This window comes from Grammomys surdaster, unplaced genomic scaffold (assembly GCF_004785775.1).
Source record: "Grammomys surdaster isolate TR1022 unplaced genomic scaffold, NIH_TR_1.0 67, whole genome shotgun sequence".
NCBI lineage: Eukaryota > Metazoa > Chordata > Mammalia > Rodentia > Muridae > Grammomys > Grammomys surdaster.
Genome location: NW_021604569.1, coordinates 18,919,120 through 18,940,760, shown reverse-complemented (window position 1 = coordinate 18,940,760; position 21,641 = coordinate 18,919,120). Strand labels below are relative to the sequence as shown.

Below are 21,641 nucleotides of genomic sequence, written 5' to 3'. Positions count from 1 at the left end.
TCAGGGCCATCTGTGGTAGGATAGCTGGGCTCTAGCAGAAACATATTGCCCTGGCATCTGGATCTGGAAGATCATAGATATAGATGTTAATTTTTGGATTTTACTAGGTTGGGTGGATGTTTTGTTCTTTGCTTTCTATTCCCACACACCTGGATTCTAGGAGAGTGTGACAGCTGTGTGTTAGCTGTTTTTCTGACTGGTTCAGGTGATGTGTTCAAAGGAAATGCCCTGTGTGGTATAGCCTAAATATACTGGAATGTATTAGGGAAGAAAAGTTAGAAGAGAAGGTCTTTGGATTATCCTTTGGGTATAGAGTCAAAGAGTAAAGGAAGACAACAGAAGATTTCTTACTACAGAGCTGGGGATGAAACTGGGGTAAGAGGGTTGGATCTCAGGAGTAGTTGGAGAGGTGTTAGTCTACGTTAGCTTACTTGTTGCCCTGGGAAAAGTGGCCTTTGGGTTAGCAGAGGTTGAGGTCTGGGAAAGAGTAACAAGTCAGGAGAGGAAGGTTGGAAGGACGAAGATATATGGGATCCACAGGAGATGGTAGCCAGAGGTGGGGATAGGGTGCCATGGCTTAGACTATCTGTGCAAATCTGGGGATGAGATTGGATGAATTGGATATGCAGGAATAGAGAGAGAAGAAAAGGTCTGGGTACAGCCTACCTCGTTTTTGGGCAGGTATGGTCTGTGAATTACCAGGATGTGTCTGCTGAAGTTGGGGGATGGGAAAAAGCAAGGAGTTAAGGAGTATGCAGATGAGAAGTAGAAGACCCGTGGAATCCACAGGAGCTGGGAGCTGGGGGTGGGAAAGGCTGCCAAGAGTTCCGTTATACACCTGGGGACGAGACTACAGGATTGGATTTGGGGGAACAGAGGAAGAAGAAAAGGTATGAGGGTAATCTACCTGGTTTTCTGGTAGGTGTAACTTATGGGTTAGCAGGGGGTACATTCTGGATTTGGAGGTTGGGATACAGCAACAAGTGAGAGAAGGGATGCTAGGAGTTATGGTCTGTGCGATTCACAGGAGAAGTGGACAGGAGGAAAGGAGGACTGGAACTGGTGATCTGTTGCAGCACTCGGGACAAAACAAGGGATTAGATTTAGAAGGGAGGAGGGATTGGAGAGGATCTTCAGTTAGCTTACATGTTTCCCTGTTCTACTTGGCTTGTGTGTTCCCAATGAATGTCTGCTGGTGTTGGAGGCTGGAATAATGGTATTAGTTGAGAGAAGGAGAGTTGTGGGGAAAGATATCTGTGCTCCATTCGGGATGGGTCAGGGAGCAAAGGCAAACTGCAACCAGTTTCCTGCTACATGGCAAGGAATGAGACTGATGTGTGGATCTCAGGTACACCAAGACAGATCTGGGTCGACCTTCACCCTACTTGGGAGAAGTAGTCCTTGGGTTAGCAGGAGGTGCCTGCTGGGGTTGGGATTTGGACCAAAGTAACAAGCTGAGGAGGAATGTTAGAAAGGGGAAGATCTATGAGGTCCACAGGAGACAATAGCTGGGGATGTGGAATGGCTGCCAAGCATAAAATTGTTGTCCCAGTAAGATAAAAGCTTCACTTCAGTGGTGCTAGAGTCTTGCTAACCACAACAGTTCTTCAGCCCAAGCTGACCAGAATCACAGATTCTTAACTCAAAAAAAAAAAATCACATAAATGATCCTGATAGAGTCTTTGCTTCCCTCTGAGACTTCACAAGCCAGCTTTCCGTTATCTATACTGCTCTCCCCATTATGTTCTATGTTCCCACAGAAAATCTTGCTAAGCTCTGAGCACTCATGGCTTTTCCTGCCCAGAATCCAAATGCTACTACTATCCGCCCAAAACCACATGGTCAGGTCTGTCATAGCAATATCCTATACCCTGCTACAAATTTTTATCTTAGGGAAGTTTTCTATTGTTATGATGAAACACTATGACCAAAAGCAACCCAGAGAGGAAAGGACTCATTTCAGCTTACAGTTGTATATTTCAGTCTATCACCTAGGGAGTCAGTCAGGGCAGGTACTCAAACAGGGTAGGTACCTGAAGGTAGGAGCTGAAGCAGAGGTCAGAGAGGTGTGCTTACTGGCTTGTTATTCATGGCTTGCTCAGCCTGTTTCTTAGAGCATATAGCACCACTTGTCTACAGGTAGGAGTGTCCACAGTGGGAAAGCCACATCAATCAGTAGCTAAGAAAATGCACCACAGGTATGCCTAGAAGTCAGTTTTAAAGGTAAATTTTCTCAACTGTGGTTTCATCTTCTCAGATGTCTATTGTGCCATATTGACAAAAATCAAGCAGTGTACTAGGGGCAATATTTATCTATATTATAATAGGCTGAGGAATCTAACACTTAGGAGGGTATCACCCTAACTCTCACTGAAATAGACCCCTTTGACCAAATTCTAGTGGAATAACATGAATAAATCTGTTGTCTAGTCTAGAATCAAGATGAATCATGCCAGAGTAGTCAGCATCACCAGGCCTCTAGGCATTTCAAGGAAGCTACCTCCAAGCAGAACTAGGTTCAGGAAAAAGACAGAATGTGTGTGTGTGTGTGTGTGTGTGTGTGTGTGTGTGTGTGTGTGTGTGAGAGAGAGAGAGAGAGAGAGAGAGAGAGAGAGAGAGAGAACGACAGAGACAAAGAGGGGGTCATGCTGGCTGTGCCACAGCTCTACATGTCTTGGTAGTGTAATTTGGTAGTGTCTTGGTAGTGTAATGTTGAGCTTTTCACGTAGTGGGACAGTAGCTATTGCTGCAGAGAAGGTAGGCTTTGGTCCTGTTACTGTTATAGTGGTTAGTTTGTAAGATGAGTAGTGTCCCCATATGCTATGGACTGGTGACTACAAAAACTTTCCCAGAAATCTGGGGTACCATGGAGCCAGGTAGAAAAGGGTAGCTGGCTAAAGAGCAGATGAGAGGAGTGTGGCCAAGTTGCATATAAAAGGATATCTTATAAGGACCTATAACTCGCTTGTTGCCCATGCTGGCAGAGGGGCGAAGCCCTAGGTTCCACCTCTCTGTGCTTTAAGTGCAGAAGAGAGTTGAGGACAGCAAGCACTGTCATATGTCTCTTGTGCTCAGAGCCAGCCCAGCATCTCTCAGAGGCATGAGGAAGTATGTGTAGGAACAGGATGATCAGTGTTCACATGTATGCTTTATGTACAAAGAGAGGGATAAAACTACAAGAAAATAGAGATAGAGATAGTAAGAGACAGAAATAATTCTATTCTTATTTCTAGTTTATGTATGAGAATCAATTGAAAAAAATGGTACAGTCAATTAGATGAGTAATCACAGATATGCAAAATTCAGAAGCACTGTACAGCCAATGAGATGAGTTGTCACAGATATGCAAAATTCAGGAGCATTGCTACACAACAGCAGTGGATACAAAGCTGAGAGTGAAGAGTTTCACTCTGCAAGCCTTAAGATAAAGCACCTCACTTTGATCCTGATGTGCTAATACACATCACATAAAAATAAGAAATGTAGGCGAACATCATTTAGAGTTGCGTGAGAAAAGAGGCTGCATTATTGTATTATTGTGTCATTATTACAAGATTGCTAATTTTCTGCAAATAAATGTACATATTTTTCTAATTTTAAATTCTGTGGCTTTTAATAAGAACATTATGTTAATATAATTAGTGAAATGTACATAAATCACTTAATTAAGAAGTCCCCAAAGTAGCAATTTGTTTTTAATTGACAAAATGTTTTTGAAGGATATCTAGAAAACCATATAAATTAATGACAAACATTAAAATTGTTAAATAATAATGGGAAATGGCAGAAGGTGATAGTTATGCAGAAATGCTCTGTGCATTGACAAGGATTAAAATAGTGCACTACTTATATAAATTAGGTTGACTGTTGAGGGGCCAGAGAAATGACTCAGTGGTGCACGTCTGCTTACAGATGTTCTCAGCACCCATGTTGGACAACTCACAATCAGCTGTGAATCCAGTTCCTGACATATATCTGATGCTTTTTCTTGCCTTTGTGCACACCCCCCAACACACACAAAGATCAAGAGAGAGAGAGAGGGGTTGGGGGAGAGATATACAAAGAAGAACAGAGAATTGTGTGCACATGCACCCTTACATGCACACACATGCACAGACACTGACACAAATGCACATATACAATTACAAATAAAATGAACATTTTTTCTAAAACATAAGATGGAGCAGTTGGGATACAGAGTGCAGCTCAGTAGTTGCATGCTCATTAGCGGCACATGACCCTGGGTTCTCTCCTCAGCACTATGGGCAACAGTACAGGTGTTAAATAGACAAGAGAAAAGACCAGAAACTTGAGTAACCCACCCACGTGTGTACAGTTTTCTCTGTTTAATTATTAAATTTACTATGGAGAAAAACATTAGATTCCCACCCATAAATTTATTAGAAATGAATAGTATTAAAATAGGGAGGGAAATTGGCATGTAGCTCAGTGGCAGGGAACTTACCTAGTGTGTAATAAAATACTAGATTTGACTTCCAGAACTACAAGAAAATCAACTAATGAAGCAAACAACAAAAACCAAATCCTCCCCCCCAAAAAAACCCACAACAAATCACACCAAAAATAATGAAGTAATAGAAAATTCATTTTAGAATTTTAGAAACAAGATTTTAGAAATAAGAAAGGCCTTTCTTAAGAGGACATCAAACACATACATAACAAAAACATTTAAAAAATCAATAGAGGCCACTATATAAGGATTTAAATAAATATTTTAAAACATTCAAATAAACACATATGCAAACTTATAAGCTTATAAAAGTTTAATAGCTATATAAAAGTTAAATTTCTAAAGCTAAAAATTAAAAAATGAAACTCAACAGAAGTGTTATCAAGTGACCAACAAATTGTTAGAAAACAGAAAAAATATTTGAATACCTTTAATCCCAGCAGTCAGAGTCAGAGGTAGGAAGATTTTCATAAGTTCAGGGCCACCCTAGTCTATATAGTGAATTTAAGGATATCCAGGACTATGTAGAGAGATCCTAAATCACTCACTCACTCACTCACTCACTCACTCACTCACTCAATATAACTAGGAGGCACAATCTTACAGCAAACTCCTTGAACAAGTCAAATGCATATGTATATGTATACATATGTGTATATATAAATATGCAATAACAACTAGTGAAAAAGGAGGCTGTGAATTTGAAGGAGAGTAGGGAGGAGTAAATGGGAGGGTTGGAAGGAGAAAGGGAAAGAAATGTTAAAATTTTGTTATAATCTCAAAATAAATAATAAAAATAACACCAAAATGTATCTTTACAGAAAGGTTTAATGTCACACAAAGCTTTTGGTTATGAATATATACAGTGTGACCTTTTCTCCCTTTGTCAGGCGATGTAATAAAAATGATGATATTCAGTGTAGGGATAGATAAGCTAAAAGGAGAACATGGTGACAATGCCAGATTGTAGGAACTACACAAATGGACTGTCTAGTGCTTTCACAATGCAAAATGGTTTAGTAAATGAAAAACAGACTAAAGTGTCTGGGGTGAGGCCCACAACTACCCATCATGGATCAAGATACATGCTGAGAGTTAATGTTAGGTAATAGCAATGCTAGGAAATACAATAGGGAATGTGTGATGTTAGGTAATAGCAAATTTCTGGATACACAATGCAATGTTGTTAGCTGCAGGGACAATGTTACAGTGCATCTGAAGCACTTATTCATGTCAAATAACTGAAACTTTTGTTGGTTTGGTCAGTATCTGTTAATCCCCTCCCAAAAGAGCCATGAGCAGCCACTGTCTCCTGGAGCCCTTTGTGCCTAATTTTGATTTCTCATGCATATAGTCTCATGTAGCATTGGCTTTCTGCATTGTAGTTTCCTGAATACAATGTCACCCTCTGGCTTCATTCTTGTTGTTCTGAATGACAGGATATGTTTTCAAGATTGAATAATATTCTGCTTTATATATATCAAAGAATTCCATATTCCTTTATTCATTATCAAAGGAGAGTTACATTGATTTCATGTCTTGATTATTCGAACAGTGAAGTCACCAACAGAGACATGCATATGTCTTTTCAACATAATTTATTTTAGTACCTTTGTATAGATACACCTAAGTAGAGTTACTGAATCATACCCTGATTTTGTTTAGTTTTTTTGATAAATCTCCATTTTGTATTCTTTTGAGATATCATAATTTTACATTTATATCAAAGATGTGCAAGGGTTTCCTTTATCTCTACCCTCACTAATAGTTTCCTCTTTTTCTTGTAGCAATGGCCATCTGAATGAGTTGAGATGATAATGTGATTTTAATTTGCCTTTTGTTGTTAATAATACTGAACACCTTACATATTAGTGTGTCTTATTAGAAGAAATATCTATTCAGGTCATCTGGCCTTGAAAAGAATTGGGTCACTTGCTTTCTGCTTATCCAGTTGTAGGAGTCTCTTAAACATTTTGAGATGTGTGGTTTGCACACATTTTCTCCCATTTTGTGAGCTCTCCTTTTTTTGATTTGCTGAACAAAAAGAATTTTAGTTTGATATAATATTTAAATAGGAAGCTTCTTTAAAAGAATGATGGACCAGTGATGTGGCTATGTAGCTAAAGTTGCCTTCATGCTCAGTCTGGCAGCAGGAATTTGAAATCTGGGACCTACATGGCAGAAGAAGGTAACTGAATCTCAATTACATGTGTGCCAGCAAAAGACATGTTCACACAATAAATGAGTAAGTGTAATTTAAAATAGGTTTTGAAAGAGAGAATGATATTCTCTTCAGTGACCTGGTGTCTTAGGGTTTTAGTGCTGTCAACAGACACTATGACCAAAGCAACTCTTATAAAGGACAATATTTAATTGGGGCTGGCTTAAAGGTTCATAGGTTCAGTCCAGTATCATCAAGGTGGGAACACGGTAGCATACAGGCAGGCATGGTGCAGAAGGAGCTGTGAGTTCTATATCTCCATTTGGAGGCTGTTAGGAGAAGACTGGCTTCCAGGCAGCTAGGACAAGGGTCTTAAAGCCCATACACACAGTGACATACTTTTTCCAACAAGGCCACACCTTCAAATAGTGCCACTCCCTGGGCCAAGCATATATACAAACCATTACACAGGGATTATAGTATCAGATCCTCTAGAAATGAAGCCTCTAATCCTATCCCCAAATCGTAAGATGTCTTCTTTGAGTCTGGAGTGTATGCTCAGCCCTCCAGTCAGGTGAAGAAGAGGGGTGACAGGACCCAGTACTTTCTGGAGTGGCCCCTCTTTCCTCCTCCCAGGTATCATCCCTGCCCATTCTTACTCTCCTGGATTGCTTCTCATTTCTAACGATGGATGTGTGGCCTGAGGTTGCAGAGGGATGGGACCCCTCATGTTTGGACTTTGAGTGTCCTAGTATAAGACTTTCATGTTCCTAAATTGTTTCACCTCCAGTAGCTCTAGGCACCATTGATCACCAACAAGGGACACAGTCGGAACAAACCTTTACAAAAAAAATGCAGTTTTCAGAAAGAGCGACCTGAGAGCAGGGTGAGGAGCAGATAGGTGAGTGTGGTCACTGCCTTTCTAGGGGATCTGGAGAATGAGACATGAGTGTCACTGGAGAGGCTGAAATGATCTTTTGGGGTAGAAGAAGGAAACAAATGATTCTACCAGAAGACATTTCTTGGAATAGTAGGAATCACTCTAGATTAAACCCAAAAAGAATTGAAGGAAATGTCTGCAATGGGTATTTGTACATTTCTAGTCATATAATGCTATTCACAGGAGATCAGCGGTAGAAGCAGCCCAAGGATCCAACAGCAAATGAACGACTCTAGAGACTGTAGTGTGTTCATAGGATGGTTATTTAGCCAGAGTAAGGAAGGTAATTCTGATGCCTGAACAAGCTTTGGATGAAATGAACCATCCAAATAAACACGATTCTCTTTGGGGCTGATGGATAGGGACAGAGAACTTCCAGAAGCTATGAGAGTGGGGATCTGGAGACAGATTTGACAAAGTTAGAACAGTGCTGTGAATGTAAAGTGTGCAATAAAGATCGTATATACTTTATTGCAATTTAAGAAGTTCCAGCCTTAAGGTAGGTGATTAATGTTACAACAGTGTCCACACATAAGACTCCTTCGAGAAGAAAGGGAAGATATGGCTAAGTTTATGGAGATGTCTACCAGGCTTGGAAAAGATTAGTGTTGATGTGAAAACACTAGGAGAAATTGGCATTGAATCAGGGGAACATCACACTTTGGTAAGAGAAGAGAGCATTTTCTCCCCTAAAATCTAAAGCAGGCCAGCTTGGGGCTCAAAGGCATCTTCCTTAAGGATAGGCAGACTGAAATGACAAAGCTGGCTTGTTATTGGAATTTTCCGGGTCTGCTGTGCTGTGTGTGTTGTGCTGTGCTGTGTGTGTTGTGTGTGCTGTGCCATGCCATGTGTGTTGTGCTGTGCTGGTGTGTGTTGTGTGTGCTGTGCCATGCCATGTGTGTTGTGCTGTGCTGGTGTGTGTTGTGTGTGCTGTGCCATGCCATGTGTGTTGTGCTGTGTTTGCTATGGTACCTGGCATTTGGAACACGCTATGTTCAGTCAGCATCTCTGGCTCCTTTATAATCAACTCTTGCTCTTTATTCCTTCATGTTCTTCATTCAAGTGCTTCTTACTAGGTTACGTGTATGACATCAGCCCTCACCCCCATGCACCCCATCCTGAAGCTTTGACCCCTGACATGCAGGATCTTAGAGACATCTCATAATCTGCTCTCATCTTACCACATCCAACCAGATCGACATCTGCTTTCTAAGTCTCTCTTCAACATGCCAAAGCACCTCGCGAGAATGTCTGAACCTTTTCTTTGGTGGGACTGTACAGGTGTTCTGGGACCCTAGTTGGGTCATGAGTCACAGCTAAACTGGATTCTCCTCCCTGTAAAGAAAGGTATGAGAGCATGGGTAAGCTATCTTTGATTGACAAAGGGAATTCAAGGGAATTCAGGGATTGTCCTAGGGAATTCAAGCTGTGGATTCTTTGCAGTTGTATTAGCAATTTTACCACTTAGCTAGGTGTGAAGGAGCATAGTAGTTAATTTCAAAGCAGAATCACAGCACCAAAATATTTAGAGCACAATATTGAAAATAAAAGACATTGAGAAGCAAAAGGCAAAAATGATTTTTTTCTCTATATATCATGAAATTGCCAATGTGTCAACTTCAAAAATTAAAGGAAAAGTTAGAGCTGGCAGATCATATATCTTTAAAGGACAGAGGCACTTGTTTTCAACTTTGACAAATTCTAACAACAATAACCAGAGGAAAATTGTTAGGAATTCTGACAAGCTTTAGGTCTTTAGAGGGCGATGGGTATACTTTCTAGGTGTTCTCAACCAAGCAGCTTCTTTTCAAGATAAATATTTTTTTTGTTACTTCCTCTCCTATCTCGAAGTAAACATATCATGAAGCCTGCTGTGTAACTAAATATAAAATAAGGTAGTATTTATTTGGAACATGAAGGTGAAGTGGCAAGTGATTTTTAATAAATGATGGTGAGCAGAAGAAAATGGCCTGTTTGCCTTGAAAGTCCGTCCCAAGACAGTGGCTTCAGGCAGGGTCCAGAGTCTTCAACTCATTGGAAATTTGTTTCTAGCAGTGGTTAGGATAGAGCATGGGTTGGGTTAGACACAGAAGTAGTGATGTAAGAGAACTACAGAGACACGAAGTGAGGGGTTATTGTAGACAGCATATGAGTAAGAATAATAGGGAAATTTTATATCAGTTGTTCCAACGCATGAGTTTTTCAAAGCTTTCTTTCTGAAGGCCGCATGTATACTTTTGTTCAGGTGATGCTTTTAAAGCAGTGACCTCCCCTTAGTATATCCTGGCCCTGTGCAAGAAGCCCTGGGTTTGGCTAATTTGAGAAGTAAAAATCAACAGCCAAATCCTCTTACCTCTCTGACTTGACAAAGGAATCATGTGGCCAAATGTGAATTTATGAGTCTGAATAAATTCCACACTCAATTTCTCCAGATTCTGACTCCAGGAGATGCATTTTTTTTGATAAGAAGAAGCAGAAAAATGCTGCTCTCCAACTTTCTTCCTCAGTTTGCTAAGCAGCAAGTGGTAAAGTAACCCCACCAGGCAGTGAGCCTCCTTTCCAGTTGACGTCATTTCCCACCATCAGATGAGCCATCATTCAACTGAATCCCAACAGGGTTAAAACCATTTGCACATGGGGACCAGGTGGCAGCAGAAGTCTGCCTTTATCTCTGGCTTCCTCTCATTGGTGTTTTCATTGTATTTATTTGACTGACTTTGTGTCACTCCTTCCGTTTGCTTCCATGCTCTTGTAGAAAAGCATGATATTTCTTCAGTAGAGTGAAGAGGGGGATGATTGGCGTGCTCCACTATGGGTCCAGCACTCTGCCTGCCACAAGGTCCACTGGCGTGGTTCAAATGAGAAAAGTTCCCCATAGGCTCATGTATTAGAACAACTTGTTTCCAGTAGGTGGCACTGTTTGGGAAGATTATGGAACCCTTAGGAAGTAGAGCCTTGCTGGAGGAAGTATGTCACTGGAGTGGCTTTGAAGGTTTATAGCTTGCCTCAACTTCCTGTTCTCTTTCTCTGCTTACTGTATACAGGCAAAATGTGATTTCTCTGATTCCTGATGCCCATGATGGCCTTACCCTCTTGTTACTGTGCCTCTCCTTCACCATTGACTCTATCTCTTCTAAAACTGAAAGCTAAAATGAATCCTTTTCTCCTAAACGTTGATCTTGGCTATGATATATTATCATAGCAACAGCATAGTATTTAAGACTCTCAGGTCGACAGTGATGGGGCATCAGTGTGGATGTAAGCAATGCATACTCATTGCTCTGGTTCCCTCAAATATCAGAAAACTGGAGATAGCCTTTGGCCCCAGTCAAATGAAATCATACAGACCAAGCAATTCTAAACATACATATCCTTTCTCACTGGTTCTGTCCCTTGGAAAGCATGCTCAGATATATGTTTACACTTTTGTCTTGTTTCCTCTGCCTCCTGATCATCCCTGCTTTCCTTCAGTAGCCCTGGGTAACATTCTGTACTGATTTCTCTGGGAATTGTTAACAGAAAGATATCTTTGTAATGGCAGTTGCTCACTATATACAGTGATAATGTATATAATGTATACAATGAATACTGCTACTAATACTAGTAATATTAATAAAATATACCCCAAAGAGAACCTCAACATATTTGAAATTATGATTTGAAAGTGTTGTGTTTTCAGAAAGTTCTCTGTATATGGACTTCTTCTCTTTCTGTCCCTGCCTGTCTGGCTGCCTGCCTGTCTGTCTATCTCACACACCCCTACACATAAACATACACATGAACCAGCTCCAAAGAAATGCTTTCACTTCATTTACTTTTCTAAATAGCAATCCATAGGTCTCATGCAAACCCTTCTGATTCCCGATGGAAAGGGATCAGAAAACATTCCAGACTGCAGGACCTCATGTCAGAGGCTAAGCTCTTTGAGAACGTATGAATGATATCTATCCTTTCTGTTTTCGTTTCACAAGCTCTTCTTTCTATTTTCTCACTTACATTTGACTCTGCCCCATCTGCCTGATTTTATTACCATCTTCCCTTGTAGTGACAAGGGAAGTATTTCCAAGGGGAGGGGCCCATGATACTAATTAATTTCCCCTCCTCCAGAACCCAATGGATGGTGCACTTGAAGGATTTAGCTCAACATACACCAAGACCTCCCCACACATTATTGTGCACTTGGCAGTGTGATCAGTGTGCACATACTTCTAGAGTATGCATGGAAATTCAGATTTCTAAGAGAAAGCACATCACAGACCTAAGCAGAGAGGCGGTCACCCTCACATGGATCAGAAGAATCAATTCTCTAAGAGGATTTAAAAAGACTCTGCAGATTAAGCCTGTGATGACTTAATTAGGGTCAACCTTTAAGGTTCAATTTATCCTTTGTTTTAACTGAACATCCTCTCATATTTTTGTCCCTTCTTTCTGTTCCCAAAGCCAGCATCCTAGATCAGGTCTCTTTATTCCTATTCAGGACTATTTGGTCATGTAAATCCTTCCTATGTTTCTCCTTCATCCCGCAATCTAACCCCTGCAATCCACTCTTGTGTGGACCTCTGTTACTGTTCTTAAAAACAGTCCACATAGATCTAACCTGCTCATACTGAGTTTCTTCTGACTTCAAATGCTACAGGAAAAGAGCTCCATGTCTTGAATCTCTCAGATGACCTTGATTTGCCACTATGTTTATTCATATCTGGCTTTCTGTTTCAATCTCATTAGTGTGGGAAGCAGAGTCTGATATGTATGTAAAATAAGGGGGCCTAGCTAAATTCAAATTTCACTTAACTGCAAACATTTGGGTGATGTAATCAAACATGATATGTTGTTTGTCTGAATTTCAACTACAGCTGGGCATCTGGATTGTGTGTTTGCCAGCTTTAGCCACCCTTTCTTGTCCCCTTCTGCCTTTGCTTTCTCAGACCTTTCCTTTTACTTAGAGGCCTGCATCTGCTCTGTATCTATGGAGACTCTGCCTTTGCAATGCTCTGTTATGCTGAGTTTGTATCTCTGGTGCTTTTCATATTCCCTTGTACTAAAGTCACAAGGAAGGGAATCTGGCTCTGATCCACTTGTGTGGCCTTGAACCAGCAGAAGATTTCATGAATATGACTGACATCTCTTTGGAACAGAGAGATGAAACTGGGGAAGAGGTAAACAGGATGCTATGGTCTCAGGTCACTTCAGGTCTCTTGCAATGAGCTGCATCCTCATTTGCTCTGTTCATCTTTGGGCTGGCCTGCTGGCACTGTGTCCCTGGGGAGAGTCTCAAGTCTCTCCTTTTCCTCCCCAGGAAGCATGCTTTATCCATTCTCAGCAGTGACTTCCATGAACTAGTCCTGAAGTGGACAGACTGTTAAATAATGCAGAATTGCAAGTGTTCATGCCTGTATGCATGTGTGTATTCTTGTGCATCCACCTATGTGTGCACACATCATGACCCTTTCTTTAAGAGCCATACCATGAGAATGTCTTTGTAACGTGTATTTTAAGTGGATTTTAACTTTGGTTTGCCTTTTGACTTTCTTTTTGATACTGTGCCCCGCTCCCCATGTGTGTGAAGATGTTCTGTTGCTTCCTTGGGACAGGAAGGTCACAGCTGGGTTCACCTCTAGGGTGCATGGAGGAGCTGTTCTTCCTATTGATTTGGAAACGTGAGCTGTAATTTATCACACAGACCTGTTGTGATTGTAAAATCTTTGGAACATTCTTGCTTTTTTTTTGAAGGAGCAGAAAAAAATATTCATTTGTCTTCAGCATCATCAACCAGAAATAATAATATCGTTTCCATTCCTTTTCCGATACCTTTCTGCACATCACTGGGTTCGTATTACATCAACACATTTTCCTTTGTTTGAAAAAAATGAATGTCATCTAGTCATATCTTTAAAAATATGAATGGTTATAATGTCTCATTAAATTAAATTAAGAGTTTTCTAATTTATTTTACTTTCAAGGTCTAACTTCTGTCCTTTCTTATTTTCAACAACAGAATGGCGACTGTTGACACACAGAAGATGTCTTCTACTCAGTTTTGGTTTTGTCATCTAGAACTTTAATTGCTACTTAAAAACCTAGAAGTCCTTAAGCATCTAAATCCTGCTACTGACTTGTTCCATTCCCATTGTCCCCAGCAGTGGCTGAACATGTGGACATAAGGAGCTGCTCACTGAATCACTGCTACTTCACAAGAGGGGAGGTTGCAGGCAGCATCTGGCAAATGTGCAATAATTTCCCATTATATTTGTTTGCCTGTTATCTCTTTTTATTTCTACAAATGCTTCATTCACGAATGCTACTGTGTGAGGAGGCTTATTAAGTAATCTGCAGTTAAGCTGGGACTCAAAGATGAGGTGACCTTTCTTTTTTTGATTAAGTCAAGGAAACCTTGTGTGAAAGGACATCTCAAGGTCATCTTGCTGGTACACTTTGCTGATATATCTGTGTTATATTTTCAGATAGACAGGTAAGGTGAGGACAGAAGCCAACCACTGAGTAGCTTCCAGAGTCATCACTCTGTTGCTGGATAAGTCCCTTTATCTCTGTTTCTTTTGGGCAGCTGAAGGTGGTAATTGAATAGTCTAGTCTGCTGATGGTACTAGGACTTGTGAATAAGTATGGTTAAAGTCCCTGGGTGGTTCCTGGGGTAGAAATAAACAGTGTGACACTGCTGTGATACACATTTCTTGTCTAGGAGATTCTTTTACCTCAGGGATAAGGCAGGAGTTACATGGCTTTGCACAGTGCCACAGACTGGGGCTTTACCAACAAAGAGTGTCCCAGAGTATACTGAAGGTTACAAGTCTGAGATAAGGGTATCAGGGCATGATTTGTAGGTTGTTGTCCTCTCCTTGAGAGCTCATATGATCTTCCCTCACAATGTTTGTTACCTACATGATTCTTAAAAATGAAACAGATAGTAGGATACGCCTTGGAATGTAGTAAGGAGTTATGCTAGTCTAGCAAAGTGGCAGGAATAGATGCTTTTTGAAGATCCATGGCCTAACTATCCCCTAGACATTGGCTAAGTTTCCAGAAATAGGCATGTTTTCTTTCCTGTGGAGCCCACCTAGGCAGCTGTTTGTTGATACTGACATGCATAGGAGTGCCTCGTACTGCATCTTTTTGCATACCTTGCCATTCAGAGATGTTACATCTGGGTAGATAGGACTGTTTACTTGCTCTCTTTCCTTGGCAGTTTGCACTGGATTTCCTGGAGCCATGAATGCTAGACTGCAGGCAGAAGCTTTATGTTTGTTTGTTTGTTTGTTGGTCTTCTGTCAGAACATTCTTGAATCACCTGAATCCTGTGTCCTAAATGTGAGCTATCTTTAGCAGTAGAGGCTGCACTTAACCTCTGAGAGACAAGCAAGCAAGGACTTCATTCATAATCTGTATTGTTTTCAGAGTTGCTTGCACTACCTCAACCAATGATTCAAAAGAAGATTTCTCATGCCTGGGTCTGGGGTTTTTGTTAGTCTATGGTTCTCGTGAGGACCATTGTCAGCCCAAGTGCCTATATATATATAGTATATGTATATAATATATAATATATAATATATATATATATATAATATATATATATCATACATGTATATACACACATATATATATATTTACATACATATATAATGTATGTATATAATAAGTATTAAAAATATATCCTATGTGTGTGTATCATGTATAATTTTACATGAATAAATGATTCCTTAAAGATTTATCAAACAACCCGAGTGTCATTTGTCCCTTCTTCCTTCTTCTCTATTGACCCCCTTCTTCCACCAGATTAGAGTCTGTTCCCCACTATTCCACTTTCTACTTTATGTCACCTATATCCTGATATTTTTCTCCCAGAAGGCTCCACACTTGTCCTTTTGTACCTGTCTGGTTTCTGTAGTTACTCAGGTTATATACTCATTTCTGAGGATTTGGAACCCACACATGGATGAGAACATGCAGCATTTAGTGTTTTGAGTCTTCGTACCTCACTCCATGAGATCTTCTCTAGCTCTATCCATTTACTTGAAAATTTTAGGATTGATCTCATTTTTAATAGCTAAATAATACTCTATTGTGTATGTATACAATACACTCATTACCCACTCATGTCCTGAAGGACATTTAGGTTCTTCTCAGTTCCTAACTATTGTGAATGAGCACTGCTCAACAACTATACCCACAGGGAAGTGAAGCTACCTCCACTCATCAAAGAAGCCTTTCTTTAAAGCAATGGAAGATCACCATGGAAGACTACAACTGGGCAAAATGAAGAGATGAAGATATCCTGGAGAGCCCAGCCTCCACAGATACACCTACATCACAGCCTGTGTATTTGTGAACCATGAAACATTGCTGAAGTGGGGCAAAATACTAAGAAGTCTGCTGTGAAACACTCTGTTCTAGAAATTGTTACAAGTCTGAAACAATACCAATACCAACTGACATATTAACCAAGAAGAGGGAGTCCCCCAGACAAAGAACCACAAGCAATCAATGCCTGCTAGGGGGAGAATTAACTTCATCAAGGGATGAATATCCTTATTGGTTGTACAATGCAACTACATATACACAAATAACAAACAGGAAATCAGCGGATAGTATTTATGTATATTTATAAACATCTCTATCTCTATCTATCTATATATCTACCTGTATCATCTCTACCTATCTCCATCTATATCTATATCATATATATCTATATCTACATATAACAGTAGTCAAAGAAAAATGAGCTATCAGCTTAAGAGAGGGGCTGAGAGAGGCTTAAGACAGGATAGCTTGGAGAGTCAGGAAGGGGGAAAGGGGAGGTATTCTAATTGTATTTTAACTAACAACATAAAAAATGTAGAAAGTCTGCTCAATGATGATTTTTCTATTACTTTCTTTTTTTCCCCAAAGCGGAGGGGGGTTACTCAGGAGATAGGGAAGAGGAAAGAGAGAGCAGAGAGGTAGAGAAGTAGAGGCCAGCCATGACCACGTGGAGAGAGGGGGAAGGGAAGGGAGGAAGGGCGAGGAGAAGCTAGAGGCAAGAGTGTAAGAGAATAAGAGAGAGGAGGAGGAGACAAGCAACCCCTTTTATAGTGGGCATGCCTACCTGACTGTTGCCAGGTAACTGTGGGAGGAGCATACCTGGGTGTTGTCAGATAACTATGGAGGTGGAGTTTAGACAGAATACTAACATTCCCCCGTTTTGGTTTAGTTAAAAGAGAAAAATTAGAGGTCACAGCGAAGCAGGAATAGGGTCGTCGGGATATCTGGCTACTACTTGCTGTCATTAGGGACTACGTGTCTTTAAGGGGAACCTAGAAGAATGGGTATGGAGGATGTTTTTCCAGTCTTAGGAGAGTTGGCTGTTTCCTGCTGTCCAGGGTCTATGGAACAAGTCATCTGAGGATAGGTTAGAAGGAACAGGTCCAGTAGAAGCAGCTGTGTGTGTGACAGGATATGGAGCATCTGAAGATTGCTTCTCTGGAGCTGTTTTGGATGTGATTGGACTTGACAAGATCTGGATGGCATCTATTTGGTCCATGAGAGGTATATCTGAGTGGGTTTCTTGTAGCTTATAAGTTTACAAAAGAGATAACAGCATGAGTTAACAACACGAGCAGTCTTTAAGATGAGCCTTTGTTGGATTGTATAGTGGAATGTTTTATTAGTTAGGCAAGTTTATAGGAACTCAGATAATATTAGGACAGTGGCATAGCAAGAAGAGAAAATATGAAGCCTTTAATTGATGACAACTCAGTTTGGGTAATGAGGTAACAGATAATATCTGTGAAAGCTTAGCTGTCAATGTAGTCAGAAGTCTGAGAAAGAGTAAACAATAATCTACCAGTTATATATTATTTTTTAAAAATGACAGAGTCCACTAGCCAACAGTTTCCATGGTCTCCATAATCTCTTGGGTGAAGTCAGTTTGGCTTCCAAGTGCAGAAGATGCAGGGCTTTTTTCTGTGGAATGGATACGCGTGACATGAGAAATGACTTATCTTGGTTTGACTTAGCTAAATCATTTGACTCAGAGCATCCAGTCTAGCCCACTGTGTTTGTTAGTGACTATATCATCACATACAATCCAGGCTGTATCTTCTAGGTGTCCGGTGTCCAAGTCTTCTGAAACCATCTTGGGTTAACTGTTAGAGGCTTTGGGAATTCTGTCGGCCATAAGCTTAAAAAATACTATCAGCAGACTTCTGACAAGATTGAGAGCCTTAAGGATTGGTTGTAACTGAATAGAATTTAATAGCAGTAGCAAAAGTCTATCAAGACAGAGCCTTTCTTTTCTTGTCTTAAGTAACTTTGGTGGGTTGTATAGGTAGAGAAAAGCACATTTTTTGTATTAGTAAAGAAACATTTGGCTAGGACCAGAATAAGAAAGCTGGATCACACGGCTGGTGAGTTGTTAGGTGGCAGTGCCAGCAGGGTGGGACTTCTTGCTAGTGCCGGAAGTCACTGCCCAGTGTCTCTGGTGGCTAGAGTTTGCAGTGGGTAAGGAAAAGCAAGCATGTCCCATATCACAGCAACATTCATGTTAGTTGTTTTTGTAGCAGAAGGCATCACTAGCACTCATTTTACAAGTCCCAGGCAGAGAGGGAGAAGGAACACCTCCCTCACATGCTCGGGTAGCCAAGCCCTTTGTGTGGATGGTTGTCCACGTGGGGAAGCAAGTCTAGCTGGTCTGATGTAAACCTGCAGATGTCCACTAGAGTCTCAGCAATTCCCCTATTTTGGTTTAATTAAAAAAGAAAAATTAGAAAGAGGTGTGGGGTTGAGCAGGTTTCATAGCTAAGAGAACCTGGGTTGGGGAACAGGCAGAACACATGGAAGGAGTATAACGAAGGTAGATAACTGCTCAAGCATTTGTTTCCATTTACCAGACTGCTGGCAGTATGTGTTAAGACCCCTTAAAATAGTTGGGTCTAGTGTGTCATTACATGGCTACTTTAGTCCATTATCTAGAAGGCATTGAATCCTGACCTTATTGCAGAGGTGTATCAATTTGGAAGGCCTCAAATCAGGCGTTAATTTTAGAGATTTGAGGTTTTTCAGTAGACAATCCAGTGAGGTCTCTGTGGGTACAGTCGAAGACAATGTGGTACCCACTGGGTGACAGCTGTTACCGAGCTATCAGTTGGCGTCCTGAAAGAAAAGCTGGCAACGAAAAATCAGGCTCAGGCTAGATAATCAGGTCATCACAAGAATATCTAGGGGCCTCTGAGGAGCTAGTCCGGCAGAAAATAGCTCACCTGGTACCTGGATTTCTGGCAGCTACTAGAGCTTGGGGGGTGGGGGGGGGATGGGAGTTATTTCTGAGAGAGAAATCACCCAATGGCCAAAGTCCTAGGTCGTAGTTCAGCTAGGGGCCCGTCATATGGACAGGGGCAATGTAAAGCCAACCCCTTAGCCCAGGGAAGGCTGGCCAGACCCTAACTGGGCGTCCAGGGTTCCTCCCACCAACCGAAACTCCTTACCAATTAATATGCCAGTGTGTGTTTGTGGGCTTGTGCAGTCTGGTTTCACAAAAGGTAGAACAATGAAGTCTGTGTAGACCTGTATGGCTGCCTAGCCCATGTGGCAGAGCAGCACGTGGGGGCTGCAGCGGCACAGCTCACGTGGTGGCCGCAGTGGCATAGCTCATGTGGTGGAAGTTTCGCGAGCCTCTCAGTGGTGGATGGAGTTGGTCTGCAGCAGTGGTGGAAATTCACATGGTCGATGATGGCAGGTAGCAGCAGATAAAGTCCACATGGTGTAGTGGTGGCAGCGGTGGTGGGGTTGTGGCAGGATCGGTCTTGTACGGTCACAGCAGCCTCACAGCAGCCAGCTGTGGCTGCTGGTGGCTGCATGGGTCTTGCGGTTCCTGAAGTCTTCGTATCCAGGGTTTTGGCACCAATGTTAGACTTGGGCATGCAGCTTAGAACAGACAACAGCAGACCAAATGGTTCCGAAGGGAAGGGGGATTATTCAGGAGATAGGGAAAAGGAGAGAGAGCAGAGATATAGAGGAGTAGAGGCCGGCCTTGACCACGTGGAGATAGGGGAAAGGGAAGGGAGGAAGGGCAAGGAGAAGCTAGAGGCAAGAGAGTAAGAGAGTAAGAGAGCTATTACTTTCTTTTAAAGACATTTATTTAATTTCTTCTATTGAAGGAAAAACAAACAAAAAAAAGGACTCACCCTTTGACTCTTTTTTTTTTGTATAACTACTTCCTTTAAAGATTACATTCCTAAAAACACTCAGTCCTGAAGTGTTAGGGATTTGGATTTCAACAAAAAAATCTGGTTTCCGAAGTAAACACAAAGACAGGAACCAGCACTAGTCCTTGCTATCACCTCATTCCTTCCTTTGAGCACTCTTTTGAATATTCTGCCTAGAGTATGTAAGCATTTCTATTTCTTCTGCTGAATGGTCAAAGTACTGAAGCCGCTTCCCTTGGGCCTTTTATAATCCAGTCACTGGTAGAGTTTAGGCCTTCAAGTAAGTTCACTGCTTCACATTGTGGCTATAGGAGAATCAGACATACTAATAATTAGAGGCCCTTTCATTCCTTTCTGAATGAAATTATCAGAAAGTGAATGTTAAATGGACTGAGATAAGTCTGGACAATGTGTTTCAAGAACATGGATATGTTTCATATGGAAATGCTAGCATTACAAATTATCCTTTGTAGAAGTTCTCACTGAATAATTTTGTCGGGCACTGACTTCAGAGTCATGCATGTGTTATCTAGTAACCCTTGCAAGCACCAAATGCCAGTCAAAGAAGAGTATTAGTATTCCAGGGGTAAGTGGGAGTATAAAGGGGCTATAATGTTGTAGCACCAAGCATTTATTTACTTAGTACATGTCAAGGTCTCTTGGGAGGGAGGATAGCTGATAGCTGTAACTTGAACAAAGTAATATTTAGGGTCAACCTCAAGGGGAGATGCTATCCCATAGTATGACCAGTTTATATATGTGATGTGTAATGAGATTTATTAGCAGGAAATGATGTTTTTATACAGATTAGTTAAGGTAATCTACTCCAGGGTTTTCATGTACATGGCAAAAAGAAAGTGATTATTTCTATTTAAACTGTATCTTATTTTCTCAGGAACTTTTGGTTTAGGGAAACCATGGTATTTCCCCTTCACTGCATCATATTGGAAAAGCATATGTGGTCTGATGGAGAGGAGGCAGTGCTCTCTGAGTTCTGGTTTGTTTTTCTTCAATGAGGACTTTGGCAACAAAGGTGCGTGATCAGAAGCTCTATTGGATACATCTTCTCTGGTTAGTTTTGAGTTTTACTTCCATGTGAGCCTTTCATCTCATACAGATTCCAAGGCTCCCACATTTGGGTTATTCTGGGCTCTGCAATGACCACAGAGCTAAGTTGCAGTGCTCTGGTAGTGTCTGTATAAGCCTGAGAACCAGAGGATGGTTGAATCATCTGTTATTTACAATGTTCCTCTCTATGTATTGTCTATATTTATGCACATATTATAACTGGTTAAAATTCAAAATGAACAGTTATAAGAAAACCAAAAGGAAAAGCAGGCAACTATACCAGGTATAATATAATTTTTTTGAAAATAATTTTACACGTTGTAACTTCTATAATACTTCTGTGAATTAGAATATCACTTCATCTTAAAGTCAGCACATTTTCTTTGGACAGTAAAAGTCCTTAAACATAGGAGAGCAGATCTAATCATATCTATCAATCATAACCTTGGCCTGTGGGCCAGACACAAAGGCCATTTACAAGGAAGCCCCTGTAACTGGGGTTGGGCCACCATGGACCAGCTAGAGGCTATCATGCCAGATTTGTATTCTGAGTGAATACTTGAAAGTAATTTTAAACTCTAATTAACTGAATGGATTATAAATGGGTTAGCAAACTTAGAATATACCCAACTAGTTCCTATCATTTCTATGTCAGGAAAAGATTTCCTGTGGACACTGGTGTGTAACTAGTGTGTTTACTGTCTGTGTCTAGAAAACGCTTTGTGTGCATCTATTTTTATTTCATCATACAGTGGTTCTCTTATCATTAGAGATCAAAGTCTTGTCAGTGACTTCAGCCCATTTTGC

General features: G+C 40.9%; 1 protein-coding gene across 1 annotated transcript in view; it reads left to right on the top strand.

Moving 5' to 3' along the window:
- Nucleotides 1-21,641, top strand: part of Abca13 (ATP binding cassette subfamily A member 13) — a 438,342-nt gene that overhangs the window by 192,092 nt on the left and 224,609 nt on the right. The window contains exon 36 of the mRNA XM_028777793.1: nucleotides 20,662-20,799. Coding sequence (XP_028633626.1) covers nucleotides 20,662-20,799 — 138 coding nt within the window. The remainder of the gene's footprint in view (nucleotides 1-20,661; nucleotides 20,800-21,641) is intronic.